The sequence below is a fragment of the Mustela lutreola genome, chromosome 15 (assembly GCF_030435805.1).
Source record: "Mustela lutreola isolate mMusLut2 chromosome 15, mMusLut2.pri, whole genome shotgun sequence".
NCBI lineage: Eukaryota > Metazoa > Chordata > Mammalia > Carnivora > Mustelidae > Mustela > Mustela lutreola.
This window is the reverse complement of record NC_081304.1, coordinates 32,706,192-32,727,719: the sequence shown is the minus strand read 5'-3', so window position 1 is coordinate 32,727,719 and position 21,528 is coordinate 32,706,192. Positions and strand designations below refer to the sequence as shown.

Sequence of the window (21,528 nt, the reverse complement as noted above, 5' to 3'; positions counted from 1 at the left end):
AAGAGCAAGCACAAGCAGAGGGAGCAGCAGGCAGAGGGAGAGGGAGAAGGAGACTCCCCATTGATCAGAGAGCCCAATGTGGGGCTTGGTCCCAGGACCCCAGGATCATTACCTGAGCCAAAGGCAGATGCTCAACCGACTGAGCCACCTAGGTGCCCCTTAAACTTGAGTTATTAATGCTACTCTTTCCTATGATTTCTTCCTTAACAGATAACATACCCTGGAATGATTTAGATGGCTCAGTTATCAAAGAAGCCATAGTCTTGGGAAATTATTTAGAAGCTGATGTCAGGCTTCCAAAACCTTACTACGATATTGTTAAGTCAGGCATCCAGGTCAAGCAGAAAAACCGAACTATGAACCTTCAAGATATCCGGTACCTTCTGAAGAATGACTTAAAGGTAAGCTCTGAAGCCATTAGTTTATTTCAGCTTGCTCATCACAGTCGTTTAGGGAGCTTAGAGACCAGGAAGAGGCTAGAGATCAAGTTGTAGGAAGATCGGGAAATCCTCATTTCATCACACTCTTTCTGGGCTCCCAAGAAAAGGACCTTCTAGCTGCTTCACTTGGTGAGGACAGCCGGGAATTGATAAAGGAAGCTGGGGAAATTCAGCACATAGAGGGGCATAGGCACAGCATGTGATTCAGTGACTGAGAGCTATTGTTATTATTTAATTTAATTTAATTTTTTAAGAATTTTATTTATTTGAGAGAGAAAGAGAGAAAGAGAACACTAGCAAGGAGAGGCAGAGGGAGACAAGCAGACAACCCAACATAGGGCTTGGTCCTGGAACTCCAGGATCATGACCTCAGCTGAATGAAGGCAGATGCTTAACTGACTGAGCTATCCAGACTCCCCCTATTATTATTATTTTAAAAATATTGGTGGGGCGCCTGGGTGGCTCAGTGGGTTAAGCCGCTGCCTTCGGCTCGGGTCATGATCTCAGAGTCCTGGGATCGAGTCCCGCGTCGGGCTCTCTGCTCGGCGGGGAGCCTGCTTCCCTCTCTCTCTCTCTCTGCCTGCCTCTCCATCTACTTGTGATTTCTCTCTGTCAAATAAATAAATAAAATCTTTAAAAAAAAAAAAAAATATTGGTAATAATAATGAGTTAACTAATTTGAGTTATAGTCAGTCTGCCCAACAGGAAGAAGAGGGAATTTATTTGATACCTAGATCTGTTTCAAAAACATCAAAAAACTGGCTGGCTCAGATGGAAGAACATGAGATTCTTAATCTCAGAGTTGTAAATTTGAGACCCATGTTGTGTATAGAGATCACTTAAATAAAGAAACTTTTAAAAAAGTGACATTCAGATGATTATAAATTATATCCTTAATGATATTTTGCTTGTTAAAGGATTTTCTTGGAACCCAGAGAACTCCGCCAACTGAGAGCCCCACGGTACAGAGATATGAACTCCATCCTGATGTCAATGTCTATCTAGGACTGACCTCAGATCAGCTGAAAGAGACCCCTAACTTGGAAATAAAAGAGCTGAAAGAAACGGGTATGGCCTTAACCCACAGGTTAAGCATTATTTGACATGAATGTCTTACAACAGTTGTAAGCTACAACTAATCAACTCCACAAACTGTATACATCACTTACACTTGGAAATGGTGGATGCTTTAGGGAAAAATCAAGATCCTTGAAATTACTAAGTTAAAATTTTTTGGCTTCATATATACCTTGGTTCAGAACTAAGCAGTAACAACTAGTTTATTTCTAGCATGATTGTTCTTAGGACTTGATTTAATTGTTTTACAAATGAAAATGGTGATATTTAAATTCAAAGCTATTATCTGTTCATTATAGAAAACTTGAAATCATACAAGGAAGAAAATGACTTACTATTTTAATTCTGCCACTTAGAAATAACTTGTTAATGTTTTGGTATTTCCCTCCAACCTTTAGTACCTTTAGAAATCTTAGAATTCAGAGCTAAAAAGGACCTTGTAATCATTCAGCATAATATCCTCATATTCCAGATGAGAAAGCTAAGGGCCAGAGAACGTGTGGCTTGCTTAGGACTCCAGAGCTTATTATAGAGCTGGGATCCAGGCCAAGTGACTATCCTCTCTATCTCTTTGGATAGGGCTGGAAGCCTCTAGAATGGTGTCGTTCCCCCACCCCCTCCTAGCCAAGTGCTCATTACTTTCACTTCTCCATCCTGTTCTCTGCAAGTTATACACCATCAGCCACGGGTGATGGGATGTCCATTCTGGGGTTATTTTTTGAATTATGATTCTTCCCATGATGAATTGCATTCTCAGACACTGTTTTGGTTACTTCTATCAGATACTCACCAAGAGCATGACTTTAACTGACATGAGTATTCAAACTCCTATGTATGTTTAAAAAAAAAAAAAAAGCTATGAATTTAGTCATTAAGATTTAGGGGTCTGTAATTTCCATGTCCTGACAGTTATGTGTGTTTTGAACGCACTATAACTTAAGCTTACAACATTTTCCCCAGGGTTTGATCTGTCCCCAGTTTTCTACCTCAACGCATGTCAAAATGGAAATTTTCGTCTGTTAGAAATACCCTTGCACACTCTGTGAGTGTATCTGGTAGTCTTCCACACCTGTGAAGGGACTGGGAAAATAAAAAGCTGCTTTCTCTATTCTCACACCACTTGAGCAACATTCCAGGGCTGCTTAGCTGCTGCATGTGATCACTTTAATCAGTTGCACATTGCCATTCTTTCCAACAGGTAGTCGGCTTCATTCACCCAGGGGTCCCCCTTCTTCCCCCGAGAAAGCAACACCAGATCCTCAGGTCCTAGATCCAAGTATGATGACCAAGGAGATTCAGAATCAAGACACTGCTTCTCCTGCTGGCCCGGTGGCAGAAGAGGCTAGGAGCCCCAGCCCAGGTCAGGCAAGCCTCTGTAGCTTTGAAATCAATGAAATCTACTCAGGCTGTCTGGACAGGGGAGATGGCAAAGAGGAGCCCCCAGAAGCGGGTTTATCCTTTGAGGGGGCTGGACCAAGCCAGGCAGATGAACTAAAGTCCATGGAAGAAGAGCTCGAAATTATGGAGAGAGAGGCATGCTGTTTTTGTGAAGAGGACGAGAGCTCTTCAGGAGCTAGCACAGAGCTCTCCTTTGAGGATTGGGATTGGCAAAATGGTTCTCTTAGTTCACCCAGCCTGCCTGAGCCAACCAGAGGAGCCAAGGACCATGTGAGCAATAGGTGTGTGACCGAGGAGTACATCAGTAAGTGTGTGCTGAATCTGAAGATTTCACAGACATTAATGCACCAGAATGCCGATTTGCTCAGGAATATCCAACAGAAAATCGATAAACTTGAGATGATACAGAAGGAGCAGGAGGAGTGCAGGTCTTTGTGGGCTTCTTCAAGAGAGTTCGCGAACATCTATGACTCCCGTTCAGCCTTGGGCCCCCCAGCTTCCAGCTATATACCGCCTGTCATACAGCTGCCAGGAGGCCAGCAGCTGGACACCAGTGGCAATTGCCTAACCCTGACAAGGTCTTCCATAGTGAGAGACTTCCAAGGGGGACATTTTGGCAAAAGGTCCAGGAAAAGAAGTGGCTGTGACCGGAAAGCTGTCACCCAAGTCTCTGAAGAAAGCACTGGAGATCAGTCAGAGAAGAGCCATCAGGTACAGCTAAGAAGTGGGAGGCAGGGCTGTGTGAGCAGGATCTGGAACATGGTTCAACATTGCCCCTAAGCCCTGTACAAGGACTAACATAAATAAAACCAGCTCATAGTGGGGTCCTTGGCTTCAGGAAATAAGGCCTCTAGGATGGGACTCCAAGGTAGATACTCTTCGTCTGTCATTCCAAACCCAACATACAGCCCGTGTTCTTTATAAATCCTGTGCATCAGGTTGGACCATACGAAACTGCTGTTTTATAGGTCAGAATATTCAAGTATTAACAATTTAGCATGATTCACTTACTAAATATGGTCCATTGGGCAGGTATTAATTTCCATCCTCAATTGCTTATTCATTTACTCACTCATTCAATAAACATTTCTAGAGCCAGAGGCTCTATAGTTAAACCCTGGGATACGGTGATGATTGAGTCACAGGCTTTACTTATGAGTAGCTCCAGTGTGGTACAGAGGGCCCTGGTCATCAAAGAAGACACCTCAAAGGAGGCGAGAAGACACAATGGGAACTGGTCTAGGAGGTGTAGCTTGAAGCTTAGTGAGGTTTCAGAGTGGCTCCTGCATCAGCTCCTTAAGGGCAGGGCCTGGGTCTTACACATTCTGTGCCTTAGCAAGGGTACCTGGCACAGAGAAGGTACTTGATAAATGGTCATTGAGGGAATGAATAAATGAACAAGTTCACATATAGAGAGCTGGCTGTCTCTTGAATCCGAATTTTAGAGATGGATCAGCCCCATCATTTTCCATCATTTACCCCATACTCATCATTACTGAGTATGAAGCTCAAGCTCAGTGACTTGAACTTCCTGAAGTCCAGGTGTTACTGAGATGATGTTAGGATAGGAGAGGTGAGCCTCCTTGGAAGAAGGATTTTATTACTGAAGTTACTTAGAGTTGCTGGCCTATGGTGGTAAAAAGCTTGTCAGCTTTTAGTGGTTTTAGTTTTAAAATTCTCCACCTCAAGTGCATCCCTTTATGGCCTGCACGGGCTGGACAACAAGGTGGACAACTCCCACCGCCTGCACTCCTTACTGTGCCTCCCTGCCAAGGGCCGCAGCTGATTACAGGCACGTTTCTTCACTCCTAGTCTGGTGTTCTTTCACGGTCCCCTGCTGAGTTTCAGTGAGACTGCAGTCCTCACTTAAAACGTTTGGGAAGCACTGGCATTTGTTTCTGTATAAAGAGAAGGCAAAAAGAATGTACTTAGACTCTAATTCTTTTTCTTTTGAAAATTCAGATTTCCTAGAAAACTATTAGAAATAACTTTTCTTATATATTATGTTTTGGTTATCTATTTCTGTGGAGTAACAGCAACAACAAAACCCCAAACTTAGTGGCTTAAAATAACAGTGATTTATTACTTTTCACAATTCTATGGGTCAGGAATATGTTAGGGCTAACAAGTATGATAATTTTCACTCCATGTGGCATAGGCTGGGATCACTCCCTTGACTGTATTCAGCTGGAGACTGGGCTGGGCCAGAAGGTCCAAGGCCTCATTTATATGCCTGGTGCCTTGGATTAGTCCTTTAATTTCTCAGTTCCTAAATTTTTAATTGCACCAAAGGAAACATTACAAACGTCCCATTATTCTAAATACCTATTTTGAATATATTTCTTAGTATATTCTAAGCTCTCCTTGGTGACCATGACATTTTTCGGAACTGTGTTATTTGATGCTCCATAATAAAGTTGTTGCCTTCAGGCCCTGCTAAGGAATCTTTGCCCCCACGCAAAGGCCTCAGTAGCTCATACTTTAGGGAGCTTATGACCATTTTGTTTTATAGCATTTTAAAATTATTTATTATTTTTCTTAACATATAATGTATCCTTTGCTCCAGGGGTACAGGTCTATGAATCATCAGGCTGACACATTTCACAGCACTCACCATATCACATACCCTCCCCAATGTCCATAACCCAACCACCCTCTCCATACCCCTCCCTGCCCAGCAACCCTTAGTTTGTTTTGTGAGATTAAGAGTCTCTTATGGTTTGTCTCCCTCCTGATCCCATCTTGTTTCATTTTTTTCCTTCCCTAACCCCCAAAACCCCCACCCTACCCCTCAAATTCCTCATATCGGGGAGATCATATGATAATTTATCTTTCTCTGATTGACTTATTTTGCTCAGCATAATACCCTCTAGTTCTATCCATGTTGTTGCAAATGGCAAGTTTTCATTTCTTTTGATGGCTGCATAGTATTCCATTGTATGTATGTGTATGTATGTATATATATATATGTATATATATATATATCACATCTTCTTTATCCATTCACCTGTGGATGGACTTCTAGGTTCTTTCCATAGTTTGGCTATTGTGGGCATTGCTGCTATGAACATTCGGGTGCACGTGCCCTTTCAGATCACTACATTTGTATCTTTAGCATAAATAGCCAGTAATGTGATTGCTGGGTCAGAGGGTAGCTCTATTTTCAACTTTTTGAGGAATCTCCATGCTGTTTTCCAGAGTGGCTGCACTAACTTGCATTCTCACCAGCAGTGTAGGAGGGTTCCCCTTCCTCCGCATCTTCACCAACATCTGTCATTTCCTGACTTGTTAATTTTAGCTGTTCTGACTGGTGTGAGGTGGTATCTAATTGTGGTTTTGATCTGTATTTCTCTGATGCCGAGTGACATGGAGCACTTTTTCATGTGTCTGTTGGCTGTCTGGATGTCTTCTTTGCAGAAGTGTCTGTTCATGTCTTCTGCCCATTTCTTGATTGGATTATTTGTTCTTTGGGTGTTGAGTTTGATAAGGTCTTTATAGATTTTGGATACTAGGCCTTTATCTGATGTCATTTGCAAACATCTCCTTCCATTCTGTCAGTTGTCTTTTGTTTTTGTTGACTGTTTCCTTTGCTGTGCAAAAGCTCTTGATCTTTTTTTTTTTTTTTTTTTTTTTTTTTTAAAGATTTTATTTTTATTTATTTATTTGTCAGAGAGAGAGGTAGAGTGAGCACAAGCACAAGCAGACAGAGTGGCAGGCAGAGTCAGAGGGAGAAGCAGGCTCCTTGCAGAGCAAGGAGCCCGATGTGGGACTCGATCCCAGGACGCTGGGATCATGACCTGAGCTGAAGGCAGCTGCTTAACCAACTGAGCCACCCAGGCATCCCAAAAGCTCTTGATCTTGATGAAGTCCCAATAGTTCATTTTTGCTCTTGCTTCCCTTGCCTTTAGCGATATTTCTAGGAGCTTATGACCATTTTTATGCACCCTCTTACCTTTGCACATCTTACTACCATCCCAGTGCAACACATTTGTTGCCTTAACTTGCTGCAGGCTAGAAAATATAATGAAGTTTGTTAAAATTAGAATAAGCAGATCCAGGATTTTCTCTTTGGAATAAAATACCCAGGCTTTAATTTAATTTACTTCTATTTCCAAAGTATTGTAGCTTTTATTTTATTGTGTCTTATTTTCATAGCATCCCCACTGATGGATTCAGGGAGATACTATTTTCCCTGTTTTATGGATGAGGAATCTGAAGCAGAAGACTCTCTCAGGTTATTTCTGAGTAAGGATTAGACTAGAAGCCAGGGTCCAAGGCTCCTGCCACAAAGCTTGCTACCTTAATAATAATACAGGGGAAAATTATTGGACTTTTTAAAAAAGATTTTATTTATTTGACAGAGCATAAGCAGGGAGAGTAGGAGAGGGAGAGGCAGGCTCTCCACTGAGCAGGGAGCCTGACACGGGGTTTGATCCCAGGACTAGAGGGTCATGACCTGAGCCAAAGGCAGACGCTTAAACACTGAGCCACCCTAAAAGTAACTGGATTTTTTTTTTTTAAAGATTTTATTTATTTATTTGACAGACAGAGATCACAAGTAGGCAGAGAGACAGGCAGAGAGAGGAGGAAGCAGGCTCCCTGCTGAGCAGAGAGGCCTATGCGGGACTCGATCCCAGGATCCTGGGATCATGACCTGAGCTGAAGGCAGAGGCTTTAACCCACTGAGCCACCCAGGCACCCCAGGTTACTGGATTTTTGAAGTCTGTTTTTTCTGCTCATCCTTCACTTGCTCCCAGTCTAGACTGCATTTCTGGGGGCCAACATTGCTGTGTAATGTTGTAAAGACCTCCAGCTGAGAGATGAGTTACTAGATATGAAATACGCACAGGAAAATCATCTTAGTAGGTTTGGTTATTTCTATACATTTAGTAAGAATGGCTTGAAAAATAGAATGTGAAAGTGAAGAGGAATTCCTTCATCAAAGCACTGAAACATATTTACTGCTTTTTAAGCTACCAACTTTTTGTGGACCTGGAAAACAGAGCACAAGTGAACAATCACAGCCCGCTCAAGGAGCCAAGCACAGTCTGGAAAGAAACAGGAGCCCAAATACCAGCAGGTGGGTTAACGTTTTGTTCTCTGTGTTTTAACCTGCCTTTAGACTCCCACGTGACCCCAGAGGCACTTAATGATCTTCATGTGTCTTGTGACAAAGAGACTGTGGGTGATGAAGAACACTAACACAGAAACAGATCTTGGCAGGTTTTCTCCTTCAGGTGAGCAGAAAGAGCCATGTAACGGAAACCTGTAGGAAAAAACATCGAAGATAAAGGAGCTGGCAGGTTAATCAGGTGGAACTCAACATTTGTCAAAAGCAAAGCACCTTGCTCTTCCAAAGCTGCCCAGATTGTTTTTCTTAAAAAAGGAATGCCAGGTATTCCATCTGTCAGTGCTCCAGAAACCAAACTATTTAGAAACAAGGGTTCCTCAAAATAAGCATCCCTGACTCCAGAGCAGGGGCTGAGCGGTTTAACTGTTACCATGCAGCTTCTGATTTCCAGCTAAATCTATGAAATGAATTGGCTTCAGCACTGATCATGGGAAGAAGAGCATATGTGTACACTGAGTTCTTAAGAATTTAGGTAAAACAAATTTTATTTTGCATAGGGGTAATTATTAAAGGCCCATAAATGTGTTTCAAGATAGACTAGTCTGTCAATTTCAGTTTTCCTTTCCTGTGGTTAAATGGTAGCTTTAATCCATGCCTTTGGAATCAGTTCTTCTGGAAAAAAGTAACTTTTTGTTTCTCTCCCAGTGGTGACTGAGACTAATGACAAGAGTTTGCTTTTCCTTTCACATCGGTAAAGGTGTTCATTAGGGAGAATCAAGGAAAATGGCCCAGACATTTTAGTTCAGTGTATTTTACCTTTACAAAGGGAATTATTAGAGAACCAACTAACTGGCATCAAAGGGGTTAGAGCTCACATCATGGAGAGAAGCAGATGGGGTGACAGTATGGCCATTAGATAACAAAGCAAAGCGGTAGTTGTGGAATTCGATACACCCATTCACCATGTTCCCCCAAAGGAACAAAAAACGGACTAAAGAAAAGTTTAACATTTTGCTACCAATCCACTAAGTCTTTTTGTATGTTTTCCAAAGACGCTTAGCCAACTGAGTCACCTAGGCACCCCCATATAGGTACTTTTATATCCTGACTTTGCATCTTACATTAGAACAAGAGCATTATCCCACTTTATTAAAAAATATCCAGGTTGTGCGCCTGACTGGCTCAGTCAGAAGAGTATGCCACTCTTGATCTCAGAGTTGTGAGTTTGAGCCCCAGTTGGGTATAAAGATTACTTAGATAAATATTACAAAAAGAAAACATCCTGCAAATGTGAACTTGTTGGATTTCCCCCATTGTTGAATTTTAGGTAGTTTCATGCTTTGATCCATTTTAAATAGGGTCGCAGTGACTTGTCTTTGCAAATTTTTCTGCACTTTGGATTATGTCCTTGGTGGATTGCCAGAAGCAGAGTTACTAGGTCAAAGGGTTTAAACATTTTAAAGATACTTGATAGCTGCTGCCAAATTGCTCTTTAAATAAGCCAGTCAAATCTGACCTTTCCAGGTCAGCAGTCTCTTGTGTTCTGGTCCAGTGGGAAAGCAGGGCATTCAAGATAATGAGTAATTCATACATATGCCACAGGTCCCGTGTTTTTGAGGAGTTATTTTAATAGACGATGAGATGTATATATAATCAAGGATATGTAGAGGAAGAAAGACTCCCTTGCTTTTCAGATGAGGAAACTTGATCCACAAAGACTGAAGTATGCCAGAGGCAGGCAGCTGGTTAGTGGAAGGTAAGGTCTAGAACTCAGTTAGACTAGGCTGAAGAGCTCTGAATGTGCTTCAGGATCCCTGGTGTCTTAAGGCTGTGTTTGAGAATGTTAGTTACTGTGCTCTCACTGACTCACTGGTGTGTCTGTTACTGGAGAATTCTGATTGAAGGGTAGGAACAGTTACCAAACCATCACCTGTGTTCTGTGGCATTGTTGGGGTGGGGGGTTCTGCTAGACCTCAGAAGTCTGTCTAGTGAAACTCGATTTCAATTGTGAGTTTCTTCCTGTGAAAATTTCTCAAGAGTATTTTTAGAATCATGAAATCTGAAATTTGGAAACTGAAAATAATCTTAGAGGTCTTCTAACCCAGTCCCTTCACTTCTTAGCCAAGGAAGACCTAAAGAATCCAGTGCCCAAACCAGGCTGACTCAGCTTAGTAGTGCACTTGTCACTGTGTCAAGGCACTCTAAGGGCCCTGCTGTGTCATCCAGCCCTAGCCAGGGCTCTACTAGGTAAGGAGTCTGTTGTCTGAACATTGTGGAGTCTTGCGCTCTCTGGTGGTGGGCAGGAGTCAGTGCAGCCCCAGGAATGATTGAGAGTAGGGGCTGGTCCTCTGTGTGGGCTGGTGGGCTCAGACTTGTGTCAGAAACTTGAGCAAACCGGTGTATTTGTGTCCACCCTGCTCCCCTTCCCCCAAACCTACATAATTTAGGATCAGTATGGAGTCTGTATCTTCTGAAATCTGTAATGCAAAGTCAAGAAATAATGAAGATGATGGAGAGGTACACTTAAAGTGGAAAAGTGAGTAAAGAGCCATCAGTTCTGTTGAGCCAAATGAAACTTAAAGTATATTTCTAACCTGCTTGTTATCTCTAAGTACACAGTCTGTATTGCACCAGCCTCCCACGTTCTTTTCTTCTGTTGGATCATTCCAGTTTAAAAATTAAGGCCTTTCTGATTACAAATGGCAGAAAGGAAATGTCTTTTTTTCTTTCTTTCTTTTTCTTTCTTTTTCCCCTCATCCTCCTCCTTCTTTTGTTTACCACTTACTCAGGAAAGATAAGCTTTTATTAAGATGGGTCTTTTAACATTGTCTAAATGAACATGTTTTGTGTTACTAGTCCAAAGAAAAGAGACTATCAAGCCTGCCACTGTATATATTGTTCTGTTCAGTGATTTATCTTTTAGGGAAAAACTTTTTTTCATTTCTAGACTTTATAGGAAGTATTTCCAATGTACATATATTGATGCATATTATATAATAAACGTAGCAAAATAATATGCAGTAGAAAATTTTTTTAAAAGATTTTATTTATTTATTTGACAGGCAGAGATCACAAGTAGGCAGAGAGGCAGGAAGAGAGAGAGAGGAGGAAGCAAGCCCTCTGCCAAGCAGAGAGCCCGATGCGGGGCTTGATCCCAGTTCCCTGGGATCATGACCCGATCCGAAGGCAGAGGCTTTAACCCACTGAGCCACCCAGGCGCCCCTATGCAGTAGAAATTTAATGTGTAACATTCATTATGAAAGTAGAGAGCATGTAGTGTCACTTTTGCATATCCTGTGGGCATTTCCTTTTGTATCAGTTTTATAAGCTTGAAAGGATAAAGTGTCTATGTTTTTTTAATACTAATGTTAAATGACATTAGCAAAAGTATAGAACATTTGGAATGAAGATATGCTCATGCAGATACACATACAAAATAAATAAAACACACACAGACACACACATTCTCACAAATGATTTCTGCCTAATCTAAAGGAGCTGGACAAACTGTAGAATCCTTTCCATTAGTCTGTAGAGATTGTGAGCCGCAGATGTTATTTTCTTATAAAAATCTTCACAAGTTCTATCTTCAAGTATTTTGCTACCTTCCATTCTAAAATCAGAAATGTACTGAAATTCTGTCCTTCCTTCTGTTACCAATTCTTTTCTCTCTTCTTTTTCAAGCCCAACAGGGCAAGCTAGGGATGGTACAGTTCTAAAAAGACAATTATTATGACAATATGAGTTATGAAAGTATTATATAGCTCTTTAAGAAGGAAAGGCTTTTGTCCAGTGTTCACGGTTCTGTTTTAAATGCTGCTTTCCCTGGGACGCCTGGGTGGCTCAGTTGGTTGGACGACTGCCTTCGGCTCAGGTCATGATCCTGGAGTCCCGGGATCGAGTCCCGCATCAGGCTCCCAGCTCCGTGGGGAGTCTGCTTCTCTCTCTGACCTTCTCCTCACTCATGCTCTCTCTCACAGTCTCTCTCTCAAATAAATAAATAAAATCTTTAAAAAAAAAAAATAAAAAAAAAATAAATGCTGCTTTCCCGTCTCTCCAGTGGAGGTGAAAGAAATGGCAGAGAGAGTGGCTACTGGGCAGCTGGCGGTACCACCTTGGCATCCTCAGAGTGGTGTGTCTTTAGAGGATGAGGCTAAAAATGAGCCTGATCTCCTGCTGCAGCCCCTGCTGAGGGACCCTGAGAAAGTGGGCTGGCAGTGCACTGTAGAGTATCCCAGGAAAAATGAAGAGTCAGGAGGAAATGGCAAGTGTGACAAAATGGACAACAGTGACTGTGACAGTAACCAGCACCGCAGACAGCATGGGCCTCGAAGCTTTACCAGTAAGTTCAGTTGGAGGAATAGGGATAGATGAGCTCTATCAAGTAACTCACTCAAAGATAAGTAAGCCTCCTGGCATATTTCCTTTGCTTGGTCTTCTCTCCATTTGCATCTCTCTGGGAACCCTGAACTGCAGGGGAAAACAAATACCCTATTGATTCCCCTGTCCTTCCTGAATGTAAAGAAATCCAAAGATTCGTGAGTTTTCCTGTTACTGGAGCAGACCCATTTGCTCAAAGAAAGTTAAATAATCTCTACACAGTGAGCCTGTTCCTGGCTCTAACCTGGCAGGGAAATGAACCTTTCTTACCTGAATACAGTGGTAGAGGGCTGTTCCCTACTGCCCATTTCCTCGTATTGCATTTTAAGCCAGAAAAACTTCACTGGCTCCCAGAAATTCTGTGCCAGAAGAACCCAGAGACAAATGGCATTGACTGTCATCACTTTATAGATTTATAGGTTAAAACTGAAGGCCATGTAGTTCCACTTGGTAATTTGCTTGCAATCAGGGGATGGAATATTATTTCTTCATTGTTTATAAGTCTCAAAGAAAGATGCATCTAAAATTTTCACTTACGTAGAAAATCTACTTGTCTTGGGCTCCTTAGTGTTTAGAATCTGTTCCTTTTCAAGCATTGCTCTTGAATGGGTGGGCAAAAGGATTGATGATACAGGACCATGTATTGGGGTCAGCCCAAACTTACAGTCTCCACTCTCTGGACTGACCCTGACAAATGGGACATGGCCACTCTTGGCAGAATAGTCACTCACCTTTTCTCTCACACCACTCTTCTCCCCTTCCATGCCATCTAAATATCACTGAATGACTATGGCCCTGGTTCTGTCATCATTAGATATCAGGCACCTGTCTCCCAGAAAAAACGAGCAGCCAGAGCATAGTGAAGCCTTTCAAGCAAGTTCTGATGCACCTGTGGTCATTGAGAAATCTTACAGCGTAAGTAATATGGCCTGCAGAGCCAGGTTGCACCCAAGGACCTAATAAAGTCAAATTGAGTTGTTATGTATTATGCTAGTAAAATAATATCTGTAGTACTTCTTTTTTGTTGGAGTACACACTCTCATGTCTGTGACATGAATGAGGAAATCTTTCTTCCCTGCCTAAATACATTTTGAGTCATTTCAACTCAAAGCACTGTGTATCTTAGAGTTTGTGCAGAACACAGAAAGTGTCAGAGTCAGGAAGCCCTTGAGCTTCCTGTCTAGTTGGATAGATACTACCAACTCTGGAAGCACAGTGTGAGGTCAGGTATCAAAGCTCATGGCCCAGCAGGTGACTGAGGTCCGATTGGAGCAGCAAGAGCAAGGCCAGGGTTGTGAAGAGAGTTCCTTCACCTAGAATGTCCTCTAAGACCCAGAGACAGCTCTCAGTGGAAGGCATGTGTTCATGCCTGACAACTGCACCTCCACAGGACCAATACATTGAGGCTGCAGCCCTGCAGGGGTTTAACACACCCTTGAAGCATGCAGTTGGGCCACAGTCCAGCCAGGCTAAGGAACCAGAATTTTTTATCATTATGATATGATGACACAATCACTTAAAGAATATAAACAGCAACTGAAAATGAAATACTATAAAAATACAGTTGTGATGACATTTAAGATCTTTCAACGAACATACTATTGTATTTAATCATAGCACACAAACCATTCACAAGGACAACTTAGACAATTTTATTCTTTTTCTCACATGGGCGCGGGAAGGATAGGCCATGTTAAGCACACTGGCTTGGCTGGAGAAACAGGTCTGTCAGGGAATTGAGGAGGGGTGGAACAGAGATGCTGAAGAAATAACTGGGACTTTTGAATTTTCAAGTTTTATTTTTATTATTGAGATTGCATTGCTATTTTTTTCAAACGATTTATTTATTTAAGAGAAAGTGCACATGCACAAGCTGGCACGAGCAGGGGGAGGGGCAGAGGGAGAGAGAGAATCCTTGAGCAGATTGCCCCTGATCTTGGAGCCCAAAGAAGTGGGCTTGATCCCAGGACTCTGAGATTGTGACCTGAGCAAAAACCAGGAGTCAGAGGCTTATCCAACTGAGTCACCATGTGTCCCTGCATTGCTACTTTTAATACCATGTTCCTTCATTTGCTTTGAAACTGTAGCACCCACAGAACTCCTCAGTTCTGAGCGGCCTCAGCTTCTTGGTCTAGAGAACAAAGTATCTGTGGCTGGCTCTTCAAGCTCAGGCCCAGCCTGGGTTGTCTAGGACCTTTCTTAGAATTTCAGAGCAGAAATGTCGCCCAACCCCCTCCCCCTCCATTGTGCAGATAAGGACTATGAGTCTCAGGGCTGTCACTGGCCTCACTTGCTGCAGAGGGTTCACAGTTTATAGTGGGGAGAGAGGGCAGAGGCAGGTGTGCAAGCAGGCAGGGAGGGCTGGCTCAGGGAGTATCACCCTGACTGCTGGGTAATTTTAGATAACCCCATTATTAACACTGCATCCAACTATAAAGGATTTGTTTATAATGAACAACAACCTAAAAGTGATTTCCTACATTATTAATAGGATCAATCCGTGCGATCAACTTGTTCACCAGAATCTTCTGAGGACATAACAGATGAATTTTTAACTCCAGACCATGAATATTTTTATTGCTCGACTGCTCAAGAAAACTTAGCTCTAGAGGTAAAAACCACAGTTTAGGGAAAAGTACTTTTCAGCTTTCTCTATTGCCTTAATTCTTTTAAGTTGTTTTTATTGAGAAAAATAGCTTACACATAAAAGTGTATAATGTTGACTTAGCAGTCTTTTCAAATTTTGAGAAAACATCTGAAAAATAAGATGTTTGACGTCATATAGAGTTTCTCCCAAAACTGTGGTTCCTGCATTTGTACAGCGCTTCGTACTTTTTTTCAAAACGCTTTTCTTCATGTTACCTGATTCACATATTCTTCCTGTGGAGAAAAGAAGGCGGCCTGCTGTTATTCCTGTGTGAAGAAGTGGTGATCCGCATATGTGGGGAATTCAGCTTGGCAGGCCAAGCGTCGGTGGCGGGAGAGCCAGTATCAGAGGCCAGGACTCAGCATGAGTATGACGCTGGGCAGTGCATGGGGCTTTCTCGGGAACTTGCCCAGGATTGGCAAGCACCTGTTTGTACAAAATGTTTTCATTTATAAAATGAAGCTGTTTGGATTTTCTTATTCATTTGTATAATTTCTGCCTCACCTTCCTACTAACCTACCACCTTTTTTGGGCATTTTACCAATATGGAAGGTGGGGTGGAAGAAAGGGAGGATTGATTGTATGTTTCTTTTTTTTTTTTTTTTTTTTAAAGATTTTATTTATTTATTTGTAAGAGAGAGAGACTTTAGTTGTTTTTTTTTTTTTTAAACATTCTTACATAAATGGGTCTTTAGTAACAATTTCCTCTGACAAGCCACTGGATTTCTGTACGTAGATTTATGTGCTCTTTGTTCAGACTTTAGTTGTTTTTTTTTTTAAACATTCTTACATAAATGGGTCTTTAGTAACAATTTCCTCTGTATAAGAGAGAGAGAGTGAGAGCGAGCACAGGCAGACAGAGTGGAAGGCAGAGGCAGAGGGAGAAGCAGGCTCCCTGCCGAGCAAGGAGCCCGATGTGGGACTCGATCCCAGGACGCTGGGATCATGACCTGAGCCGAAGGCAGCTGCTCAACCAACTGAGCCACCCAGGTGTCCCTGATTGTATGTTTCAAACACAACATTTGACTGACAAGAATTCAGTGATGCAAAAAAACATCATTTCCACTATTCTGTACTTCTGATAACTCAGAGTAATTTTTCATTATTAATCCATCAGCTATTCTTGATTTTACTGTGAGCAGATTGGGATGTTAAGAAAATCTTTAACAAAAACGTACAAAGTATATATATATACACATATAATGTACATGTGTATACATACGTATATACGTGTAAGTGTGTGTACACATACATAAAGTGTAACATGGAGAAAAGTACACAGCTCTGATGTGTGCAGCTCATGGACTTGCACAGACTGAACACATTCATGTAACCAGTACCCAGATCAGGAAGCAGTCCTCCAGCAGACGCCCCCCGCCCCGGCCTCCTTTAGTCACTGTACCCTTTCAAAGGAACCAGTATTCTGACTTCTCACCCCAGAAAGTAACTTTGCAGTCTGCGCTATTTTTCCAAACTTTTTCTTCTTTTCTTTTTAACTTATTTATTTATTTATTTATTTATTTATTTATAGATTTTATTCATTTATTTGAGAGAGAGGGAGAGAAAGAGCAGGAGTGGGGCGGGGGGGCGGGTGATGGAGAGGGTGAGAAGCAGACTCCCAGCTGAGCAGGCTCCCATTGCAGGGATTGGTATGGGGCGCCATCCCAGGACCTTGGGATCATGACCTAAGCCAAAGGCAGACACTAACAGACTGAGCTGCCTAGGCACCCCCCAACCTTTTTTGGGTTTTCTGATGAAGTTCCTAAGAATCAAAACATCTTTGTTGGAATGCTGGGGAGAGAAGGAGATAATGACATAAGGAAAAGTCACATAATTTCTCCTCACAGTGAGAGGCAGGGGAGGGCTTATTGAGGAACACAGAGTACAAATGATCCTTAATGTCTTTGAAACGGGTTTGTTCTTTTTCTATTAAAGATGCAGGAAACTTATAAAGATTTTCAAGGTTTTAAGAACATCAGTAAACTCTCCTACCTTTTGATTAATATCCTTCATTCTCCAGTGACCCTTCTTCCTTTACCCTTTTATTCTTTTGTAGACCTCAAGTCCCATAGAAGAGGATTTTGAAGGAGTACAAGATGCATTTGCCCAACCTCCGAGCTCTGGTAATAAGCTCTTAAGGCAGATTCCCTCTCACTTGCCTTCACTTTCTATTAGGTGACAGATCTTTAGAGCTGGAACAGTCCTTAGAGATAACCTCCTCCAGGCCTTTGATTTTACAGATGAAGGAACCTAGGGTCAGGGATTTCCCTTCATTAGAATGAATCTCTGGCCCCTCTCCAGCCTCCTGACAGCCACAGATCATGTTATCTGTACTTCCCCTTGCAGGGGAAGTGGTTTAGTGGTTCCTGTTCCTCCTCCTCACCCTCCCTCTCTGCCCCCTCCCGTCTTTCGTTAGATTCCTCACCCCTTTCGGGCACACATGGGTGTTTGGTTGTCTTCACTGAGCTGACTTGAGGGGTTTGCCCAGGCCATACAACTGGTTATAGACACAACAAAAACTAGAACTTGCTCTTCATGTCCTTTTCCACCCCAAAAAGCATTTTCCTTTGCTTGCTTAGCATCTTGGCAAGGAGTTAATAATAGCCAGTAGTGCGCAGTCAACATAACATCCTTCCCTTGGGAGGCCTTGAGTTCTATATAACTCAGCAACTGCTTTCTCTTCCCTGGGAAGTTAACCTTGGATCAGCTGCCCGGGTGAGGTAAGCTATAAGTGAGCCCCTGGTTCTGATACAGACATTTAAAAAATTGTGCACTTTTACTCTTTTAGGGTGTATAGCCATCAGTTTTAAAGCCAATTACCTACCCCTTGAGCCATGTAGATGTCTCTGGTCATGTCTCAACATTCTGAACCCAGGCATGGCGGGCTTGGGTTCTGAACTTACTCACTCCCTTCCTCCTGCTGCACACTGTCTTCTGTCTCTAACCTGATTCATGCCCCTGTCACAGCCGAGAGCATTTTAAGAAGCAATAAGCTGTGAGATGAACAGTTAAATGCTCAGGACGACATGTGTTTAAAGTCCCCAGACCTGGGTCTTGGGTCATCCACTCTTTTCTGTGGAGCCTCTGTCCATGATCATATTCTGTGTGAGCCTTGCCTACATGTAGCCATTTCACTTCTGTTTGGAAAAGGGTTGAGTGGGATAGAGAAGTTATGGGGCAGATAGATCAGAAACCCAGGGCTAGTTTGATATAGACATCTGAAGTATGTGAAGAAGCCTGATTTCTACTCCTTTCCTGCTTTTGGCCTTTCTCTCCCTCCTTTTCCACTAGGGCTCTGACACGTATCCCTTCCATACCAGGCAATGCCATGGGTAACAACTGGGCATACTCTGGGTCCCAAGCCCAGTTCTGCCACTTTTTTTTTTTTCCCTTCCCACTGCATGACCTTGGGCAAGTCATTTCACCCCAGGACCCCTCTCTCCTTTTATACAAAGGAGAGAGACTCTAAAATCTTGAAGTGTTCCTCCAGCTCTAATTGTGTTTATTAGGCATTCCATTAGGCTTTCTAGGTATTTGAACAAGTGTCATGAGAAGAACCCCAGTGCTTCTCTGCTGGTGGGGTAGAGACCTCCTTCGTATCTGCTAAAGGTGACACTGCTTTGGTGGCCTTCCCCATTGCCCACTACACCACGTGTTCCTAAGGAATGGCAAGGGGATCATGAACATTTGCCAAGAGGGAAGGCTCTATAAACCAGAGCAGTATGGTGGTGGGAAGGAATATGGATAGTGGCCCTGTTTGGCCTGAGATCAGCAAAGTATCTTACTGAGAATTGGTGGGAAGTAACTTTGGACACTTGATGTCAGGAAGAACAGAAGAGAGTTGAATTAGTGTGGTCTCACCACCCTGTGCTTTAAGTGGGGCCTGATGGCTGGCCAAGAGGCCCAGTTAGCCCTCTGGGAATGCCCAGCTAATGGTCTTTTCTGTTTGGAATCTTTACTGAACAAACAGTTCTTGGTTTCAACGCCCCCTGGTGTCTGTTGACAGGAACCAGGTCAGTTTGCCTTCCTGAAAAGACAAAACAACATTTGTCTCCAGAAATAACTGAGTGGTTATAACTGAAAGGCCAGTAAATGGCTTGATTGTATTCTGAGTGTCAGAATGTAGTTACCCCCTCGGAGCAAGGAAAATAAACTTTCAGAGCAAAAACCTCTCCTACAGCACTCAATCCAAACCCAATTAGGAAGCACTTTGTTTATTCAGATTATTTCTCATTCTGGACCAGACCAAGGGGAATTCTAGAGAGTGAAAATAACAGTCTGGGGGCGCCTGGGTGGCTCAGTGGGTTAAAGCCTCTGCCTTCGGCTCAGGTCATGATCCCAGGGTCCTGGGATCGAGCCCCACATCGGGCTCTCTGCTCAGCAGAGAGCCTGCTTCCTCCTCTCTCTCTCTCTCTGCCTGCCTCTCTGCCTACTTGTGATCTCTGTCTGTCAAATAAATAAATAAAATCTTTAAAAAAAAAAATAAAAAAAAAAAAAAAAAAAAAAAAGAAAATAACAGTCTGAGTTGGCAAAAGTTCAATTAAAAAATGCATTTACTTTATTCTTTCAGGTGAAATAAAGTTCCAAATGAGAAAAAGACCTGGAAGGAATGCTGAGATTTTGGCCAGGTCTCAATTCCAACCCATACGAAGGTATGTGCTACTATTTTATTCACAGTTTCAGGCTCACAGAAGTAATGTTAAGTAATGATAATACCCGTATTTATATATTGCTTGTCCTCAAGTGTTCTAGCCACCATGATGAGGGAGCAGGAGGCTGGCTGAAGACAAAGCAAAAGCTGGCACCTTGCATCCCCTCTCCATCAGCTCCCCCTCAGTCATATATGTAGCATTCCTCAAGCAGCCCTGACTGCCATGAACAATAAGCAAATAGTTAACTTGCAGAGCTCACAATCCTGCTAGACAGGAGTCTCCCTTGGCTTACAAATGTTCTAAATCTCACTAACAAAGACGATTGATAGCAGGATTGTGACACCCCACCAAAAAGTCTCCCAACTATCTTAATGTTAATGGCTGGTCTAAAGACAACATTGATCCAGCAGCAAGGGCAAGGCCTCCGGCAGGCCTGGAACATCCTGGCACCTTGTAGGCCCTCTTTAGCATATGAAAACTCCACTGACACCTCCCTTCCCCTCACCTTCCCCCAACCGCAGGGCATATAACATGCCTATCCTCACAACCCTGGCTGGCAGCAGCTCTTCCTGCCCACGGGTCCTGTCCCCGTGCTTTAATAAACCACCATTTTGCACCAAAGATGTCTCCAGAATTCTTTCTTGGTCATGGGCTCTGGACCTCAGCCCACCAAACCTCACCTAGGTTCTAGAACTTCATCAGTTTCATAGGCATGTCTATTTCCCTCCTACTGCCTGCCTCTACCTTATTCCCTGGAAACTACTCAAATAATTTTATAATTTCGAGAATGTTATATAAGTGGAGTCATATAACAACTTTGGGGGATTGCTCTTTCTACCCAGCACAACCCTCCGGACATCTATCCAGATTGTTAAATGTTATCAATAGTTCATTCTTTTTTGTTGCTGAGGTGTATTCCATAGTATTGGATGTACCAGTCTGTAAAATCCTTGACTTGTGGACAACATTTGGGTTTCCAGTTTTGGGTTATTACAAATAAAGTCACAAAAATAAGTAAATAAATAAAGTTGCTATAAACCTTCAGGTATGTGTTTCCTTTTTTTTAAGATTTATTTGAGAGAGAGCATGAGCAGGAGGTGAAAAGGAAGAGGGAGAGAGAGGATCCCAAGCAGACTCCATGCTCATGACCCTGAGATCACGCCCTGAGTGAAAACCAAGAGTCAGATGCTCAACCTACTGTACCACCCACGCGCCCATATGTCTATGTTTTTATATGAACATTAAGTCTTCATTTCTCTGTAATGAGAAATCAGTATTCAGATTTCTGAATACAGATAATACAGATAATGACTCCTGAATACAAGATTACAGATAATGACTGAATTATCATTGAATACAGGTAATGACTCCTGTTCATAATTCTTCACAATCCTGTTGAACAAATCCTAAGAAAGTTAAGGTGCCCAAAGCTAATTTTTCTGACATGGTTGATGAAGTTCTAGAACCTAGGTGAGGTTTGGTGGGCTGAGGTCCGGAGCCCATGACCAAGAAAGAATTCTTGAGACATCTTTGGTGCAAAATGGTGGTTTATTAAAGCACGGGGACAGGACCCGTGGGCAGGAAGAGCTGCTGCCAGCCAGGGTTGTGAGGATAGGCATGTTATATGCCCTGCGGTTGGGGGAAGGTGAGGGGAAGGGAGGTGTCAGTGGAGTTTTCATATGCTAAAGAGGGCCTACAAGGTGCCAGGATGTTCCAGGCCTGCCGGAGGCCTTGCCCTTGCTGCTGGATCAATGTTGTCTTTAGACCAGCCATTAACATTAAGATAGTTGGGAGACTTTTTGGTGGGGTGTCACAATCCTGCTATCAATCGTCTTTGTTAGTGAGATTTAGAACATTTGTAAA

At 42.6% G+C, this 21,528-nt stretch overlaps 1 protein-coding gene across 3 annotated transcripts in view; it reads left to right on the top strand.

The window, feature by feature from the left end:
* Nucleotides 1-21,528, top strand: part of TEX14 (testis expressed 14, intercellular bridge forming factor) — a 118,937-nt gene that overhangs the window by 75,194 nt on the left and 22,215 nt on the right. For all 3 annotated transcript variants that reach the window (XM_059148302.1, XM_059148301.1, XM_059148304.1), the window contains exons 12-22: nucleotides 211-401; nucleotides 1,358-1,508; nucleotides 2,716-3,626; nucleotides 7,889-7,995; nucleotides 10,108-10,233; nucleotides 10,434-10,522; nucleotides 12,047-12,328; nucleotides 13,181-13,281; nucleotides 14,858-14,977; nucleotides 17,070-17,136; nucleotides 19,584-19,665. In XM_059148302.1, coding sequence (XP_059004285.1) covers nucleotides 211-401; nucleotides 1,358-1,508; nucleotides 2,716-3,626; nucleotides 7,889-7,995; nucleotides 10,108-10,233; nucleotides 10,434-10,522; nucleotides 12,047-12,328; nucleotides 13,181-13,281; nucleotides 14,858-14,977; nucleotides 17,070-17,136; nucleotides 19,584-19,665 — 2,227 coding nt within the window. The remainder of the gene's footprint in view (nucleotides 1-210; nucleotides 402-1,357; nucleotides 1,509-2,715; nucleotides 3,627-7,888; nucleotides 7,996-10,107; nucleotides 10,234-10,433; nucleotides 10,523-12,046; nucleotides 12,329-13,180; nucleotides 13,282-14,857; nucleotides 14,978-17,069; nucleotides 17,137-19,583; nucleotides 19,666-21,528) is intronic.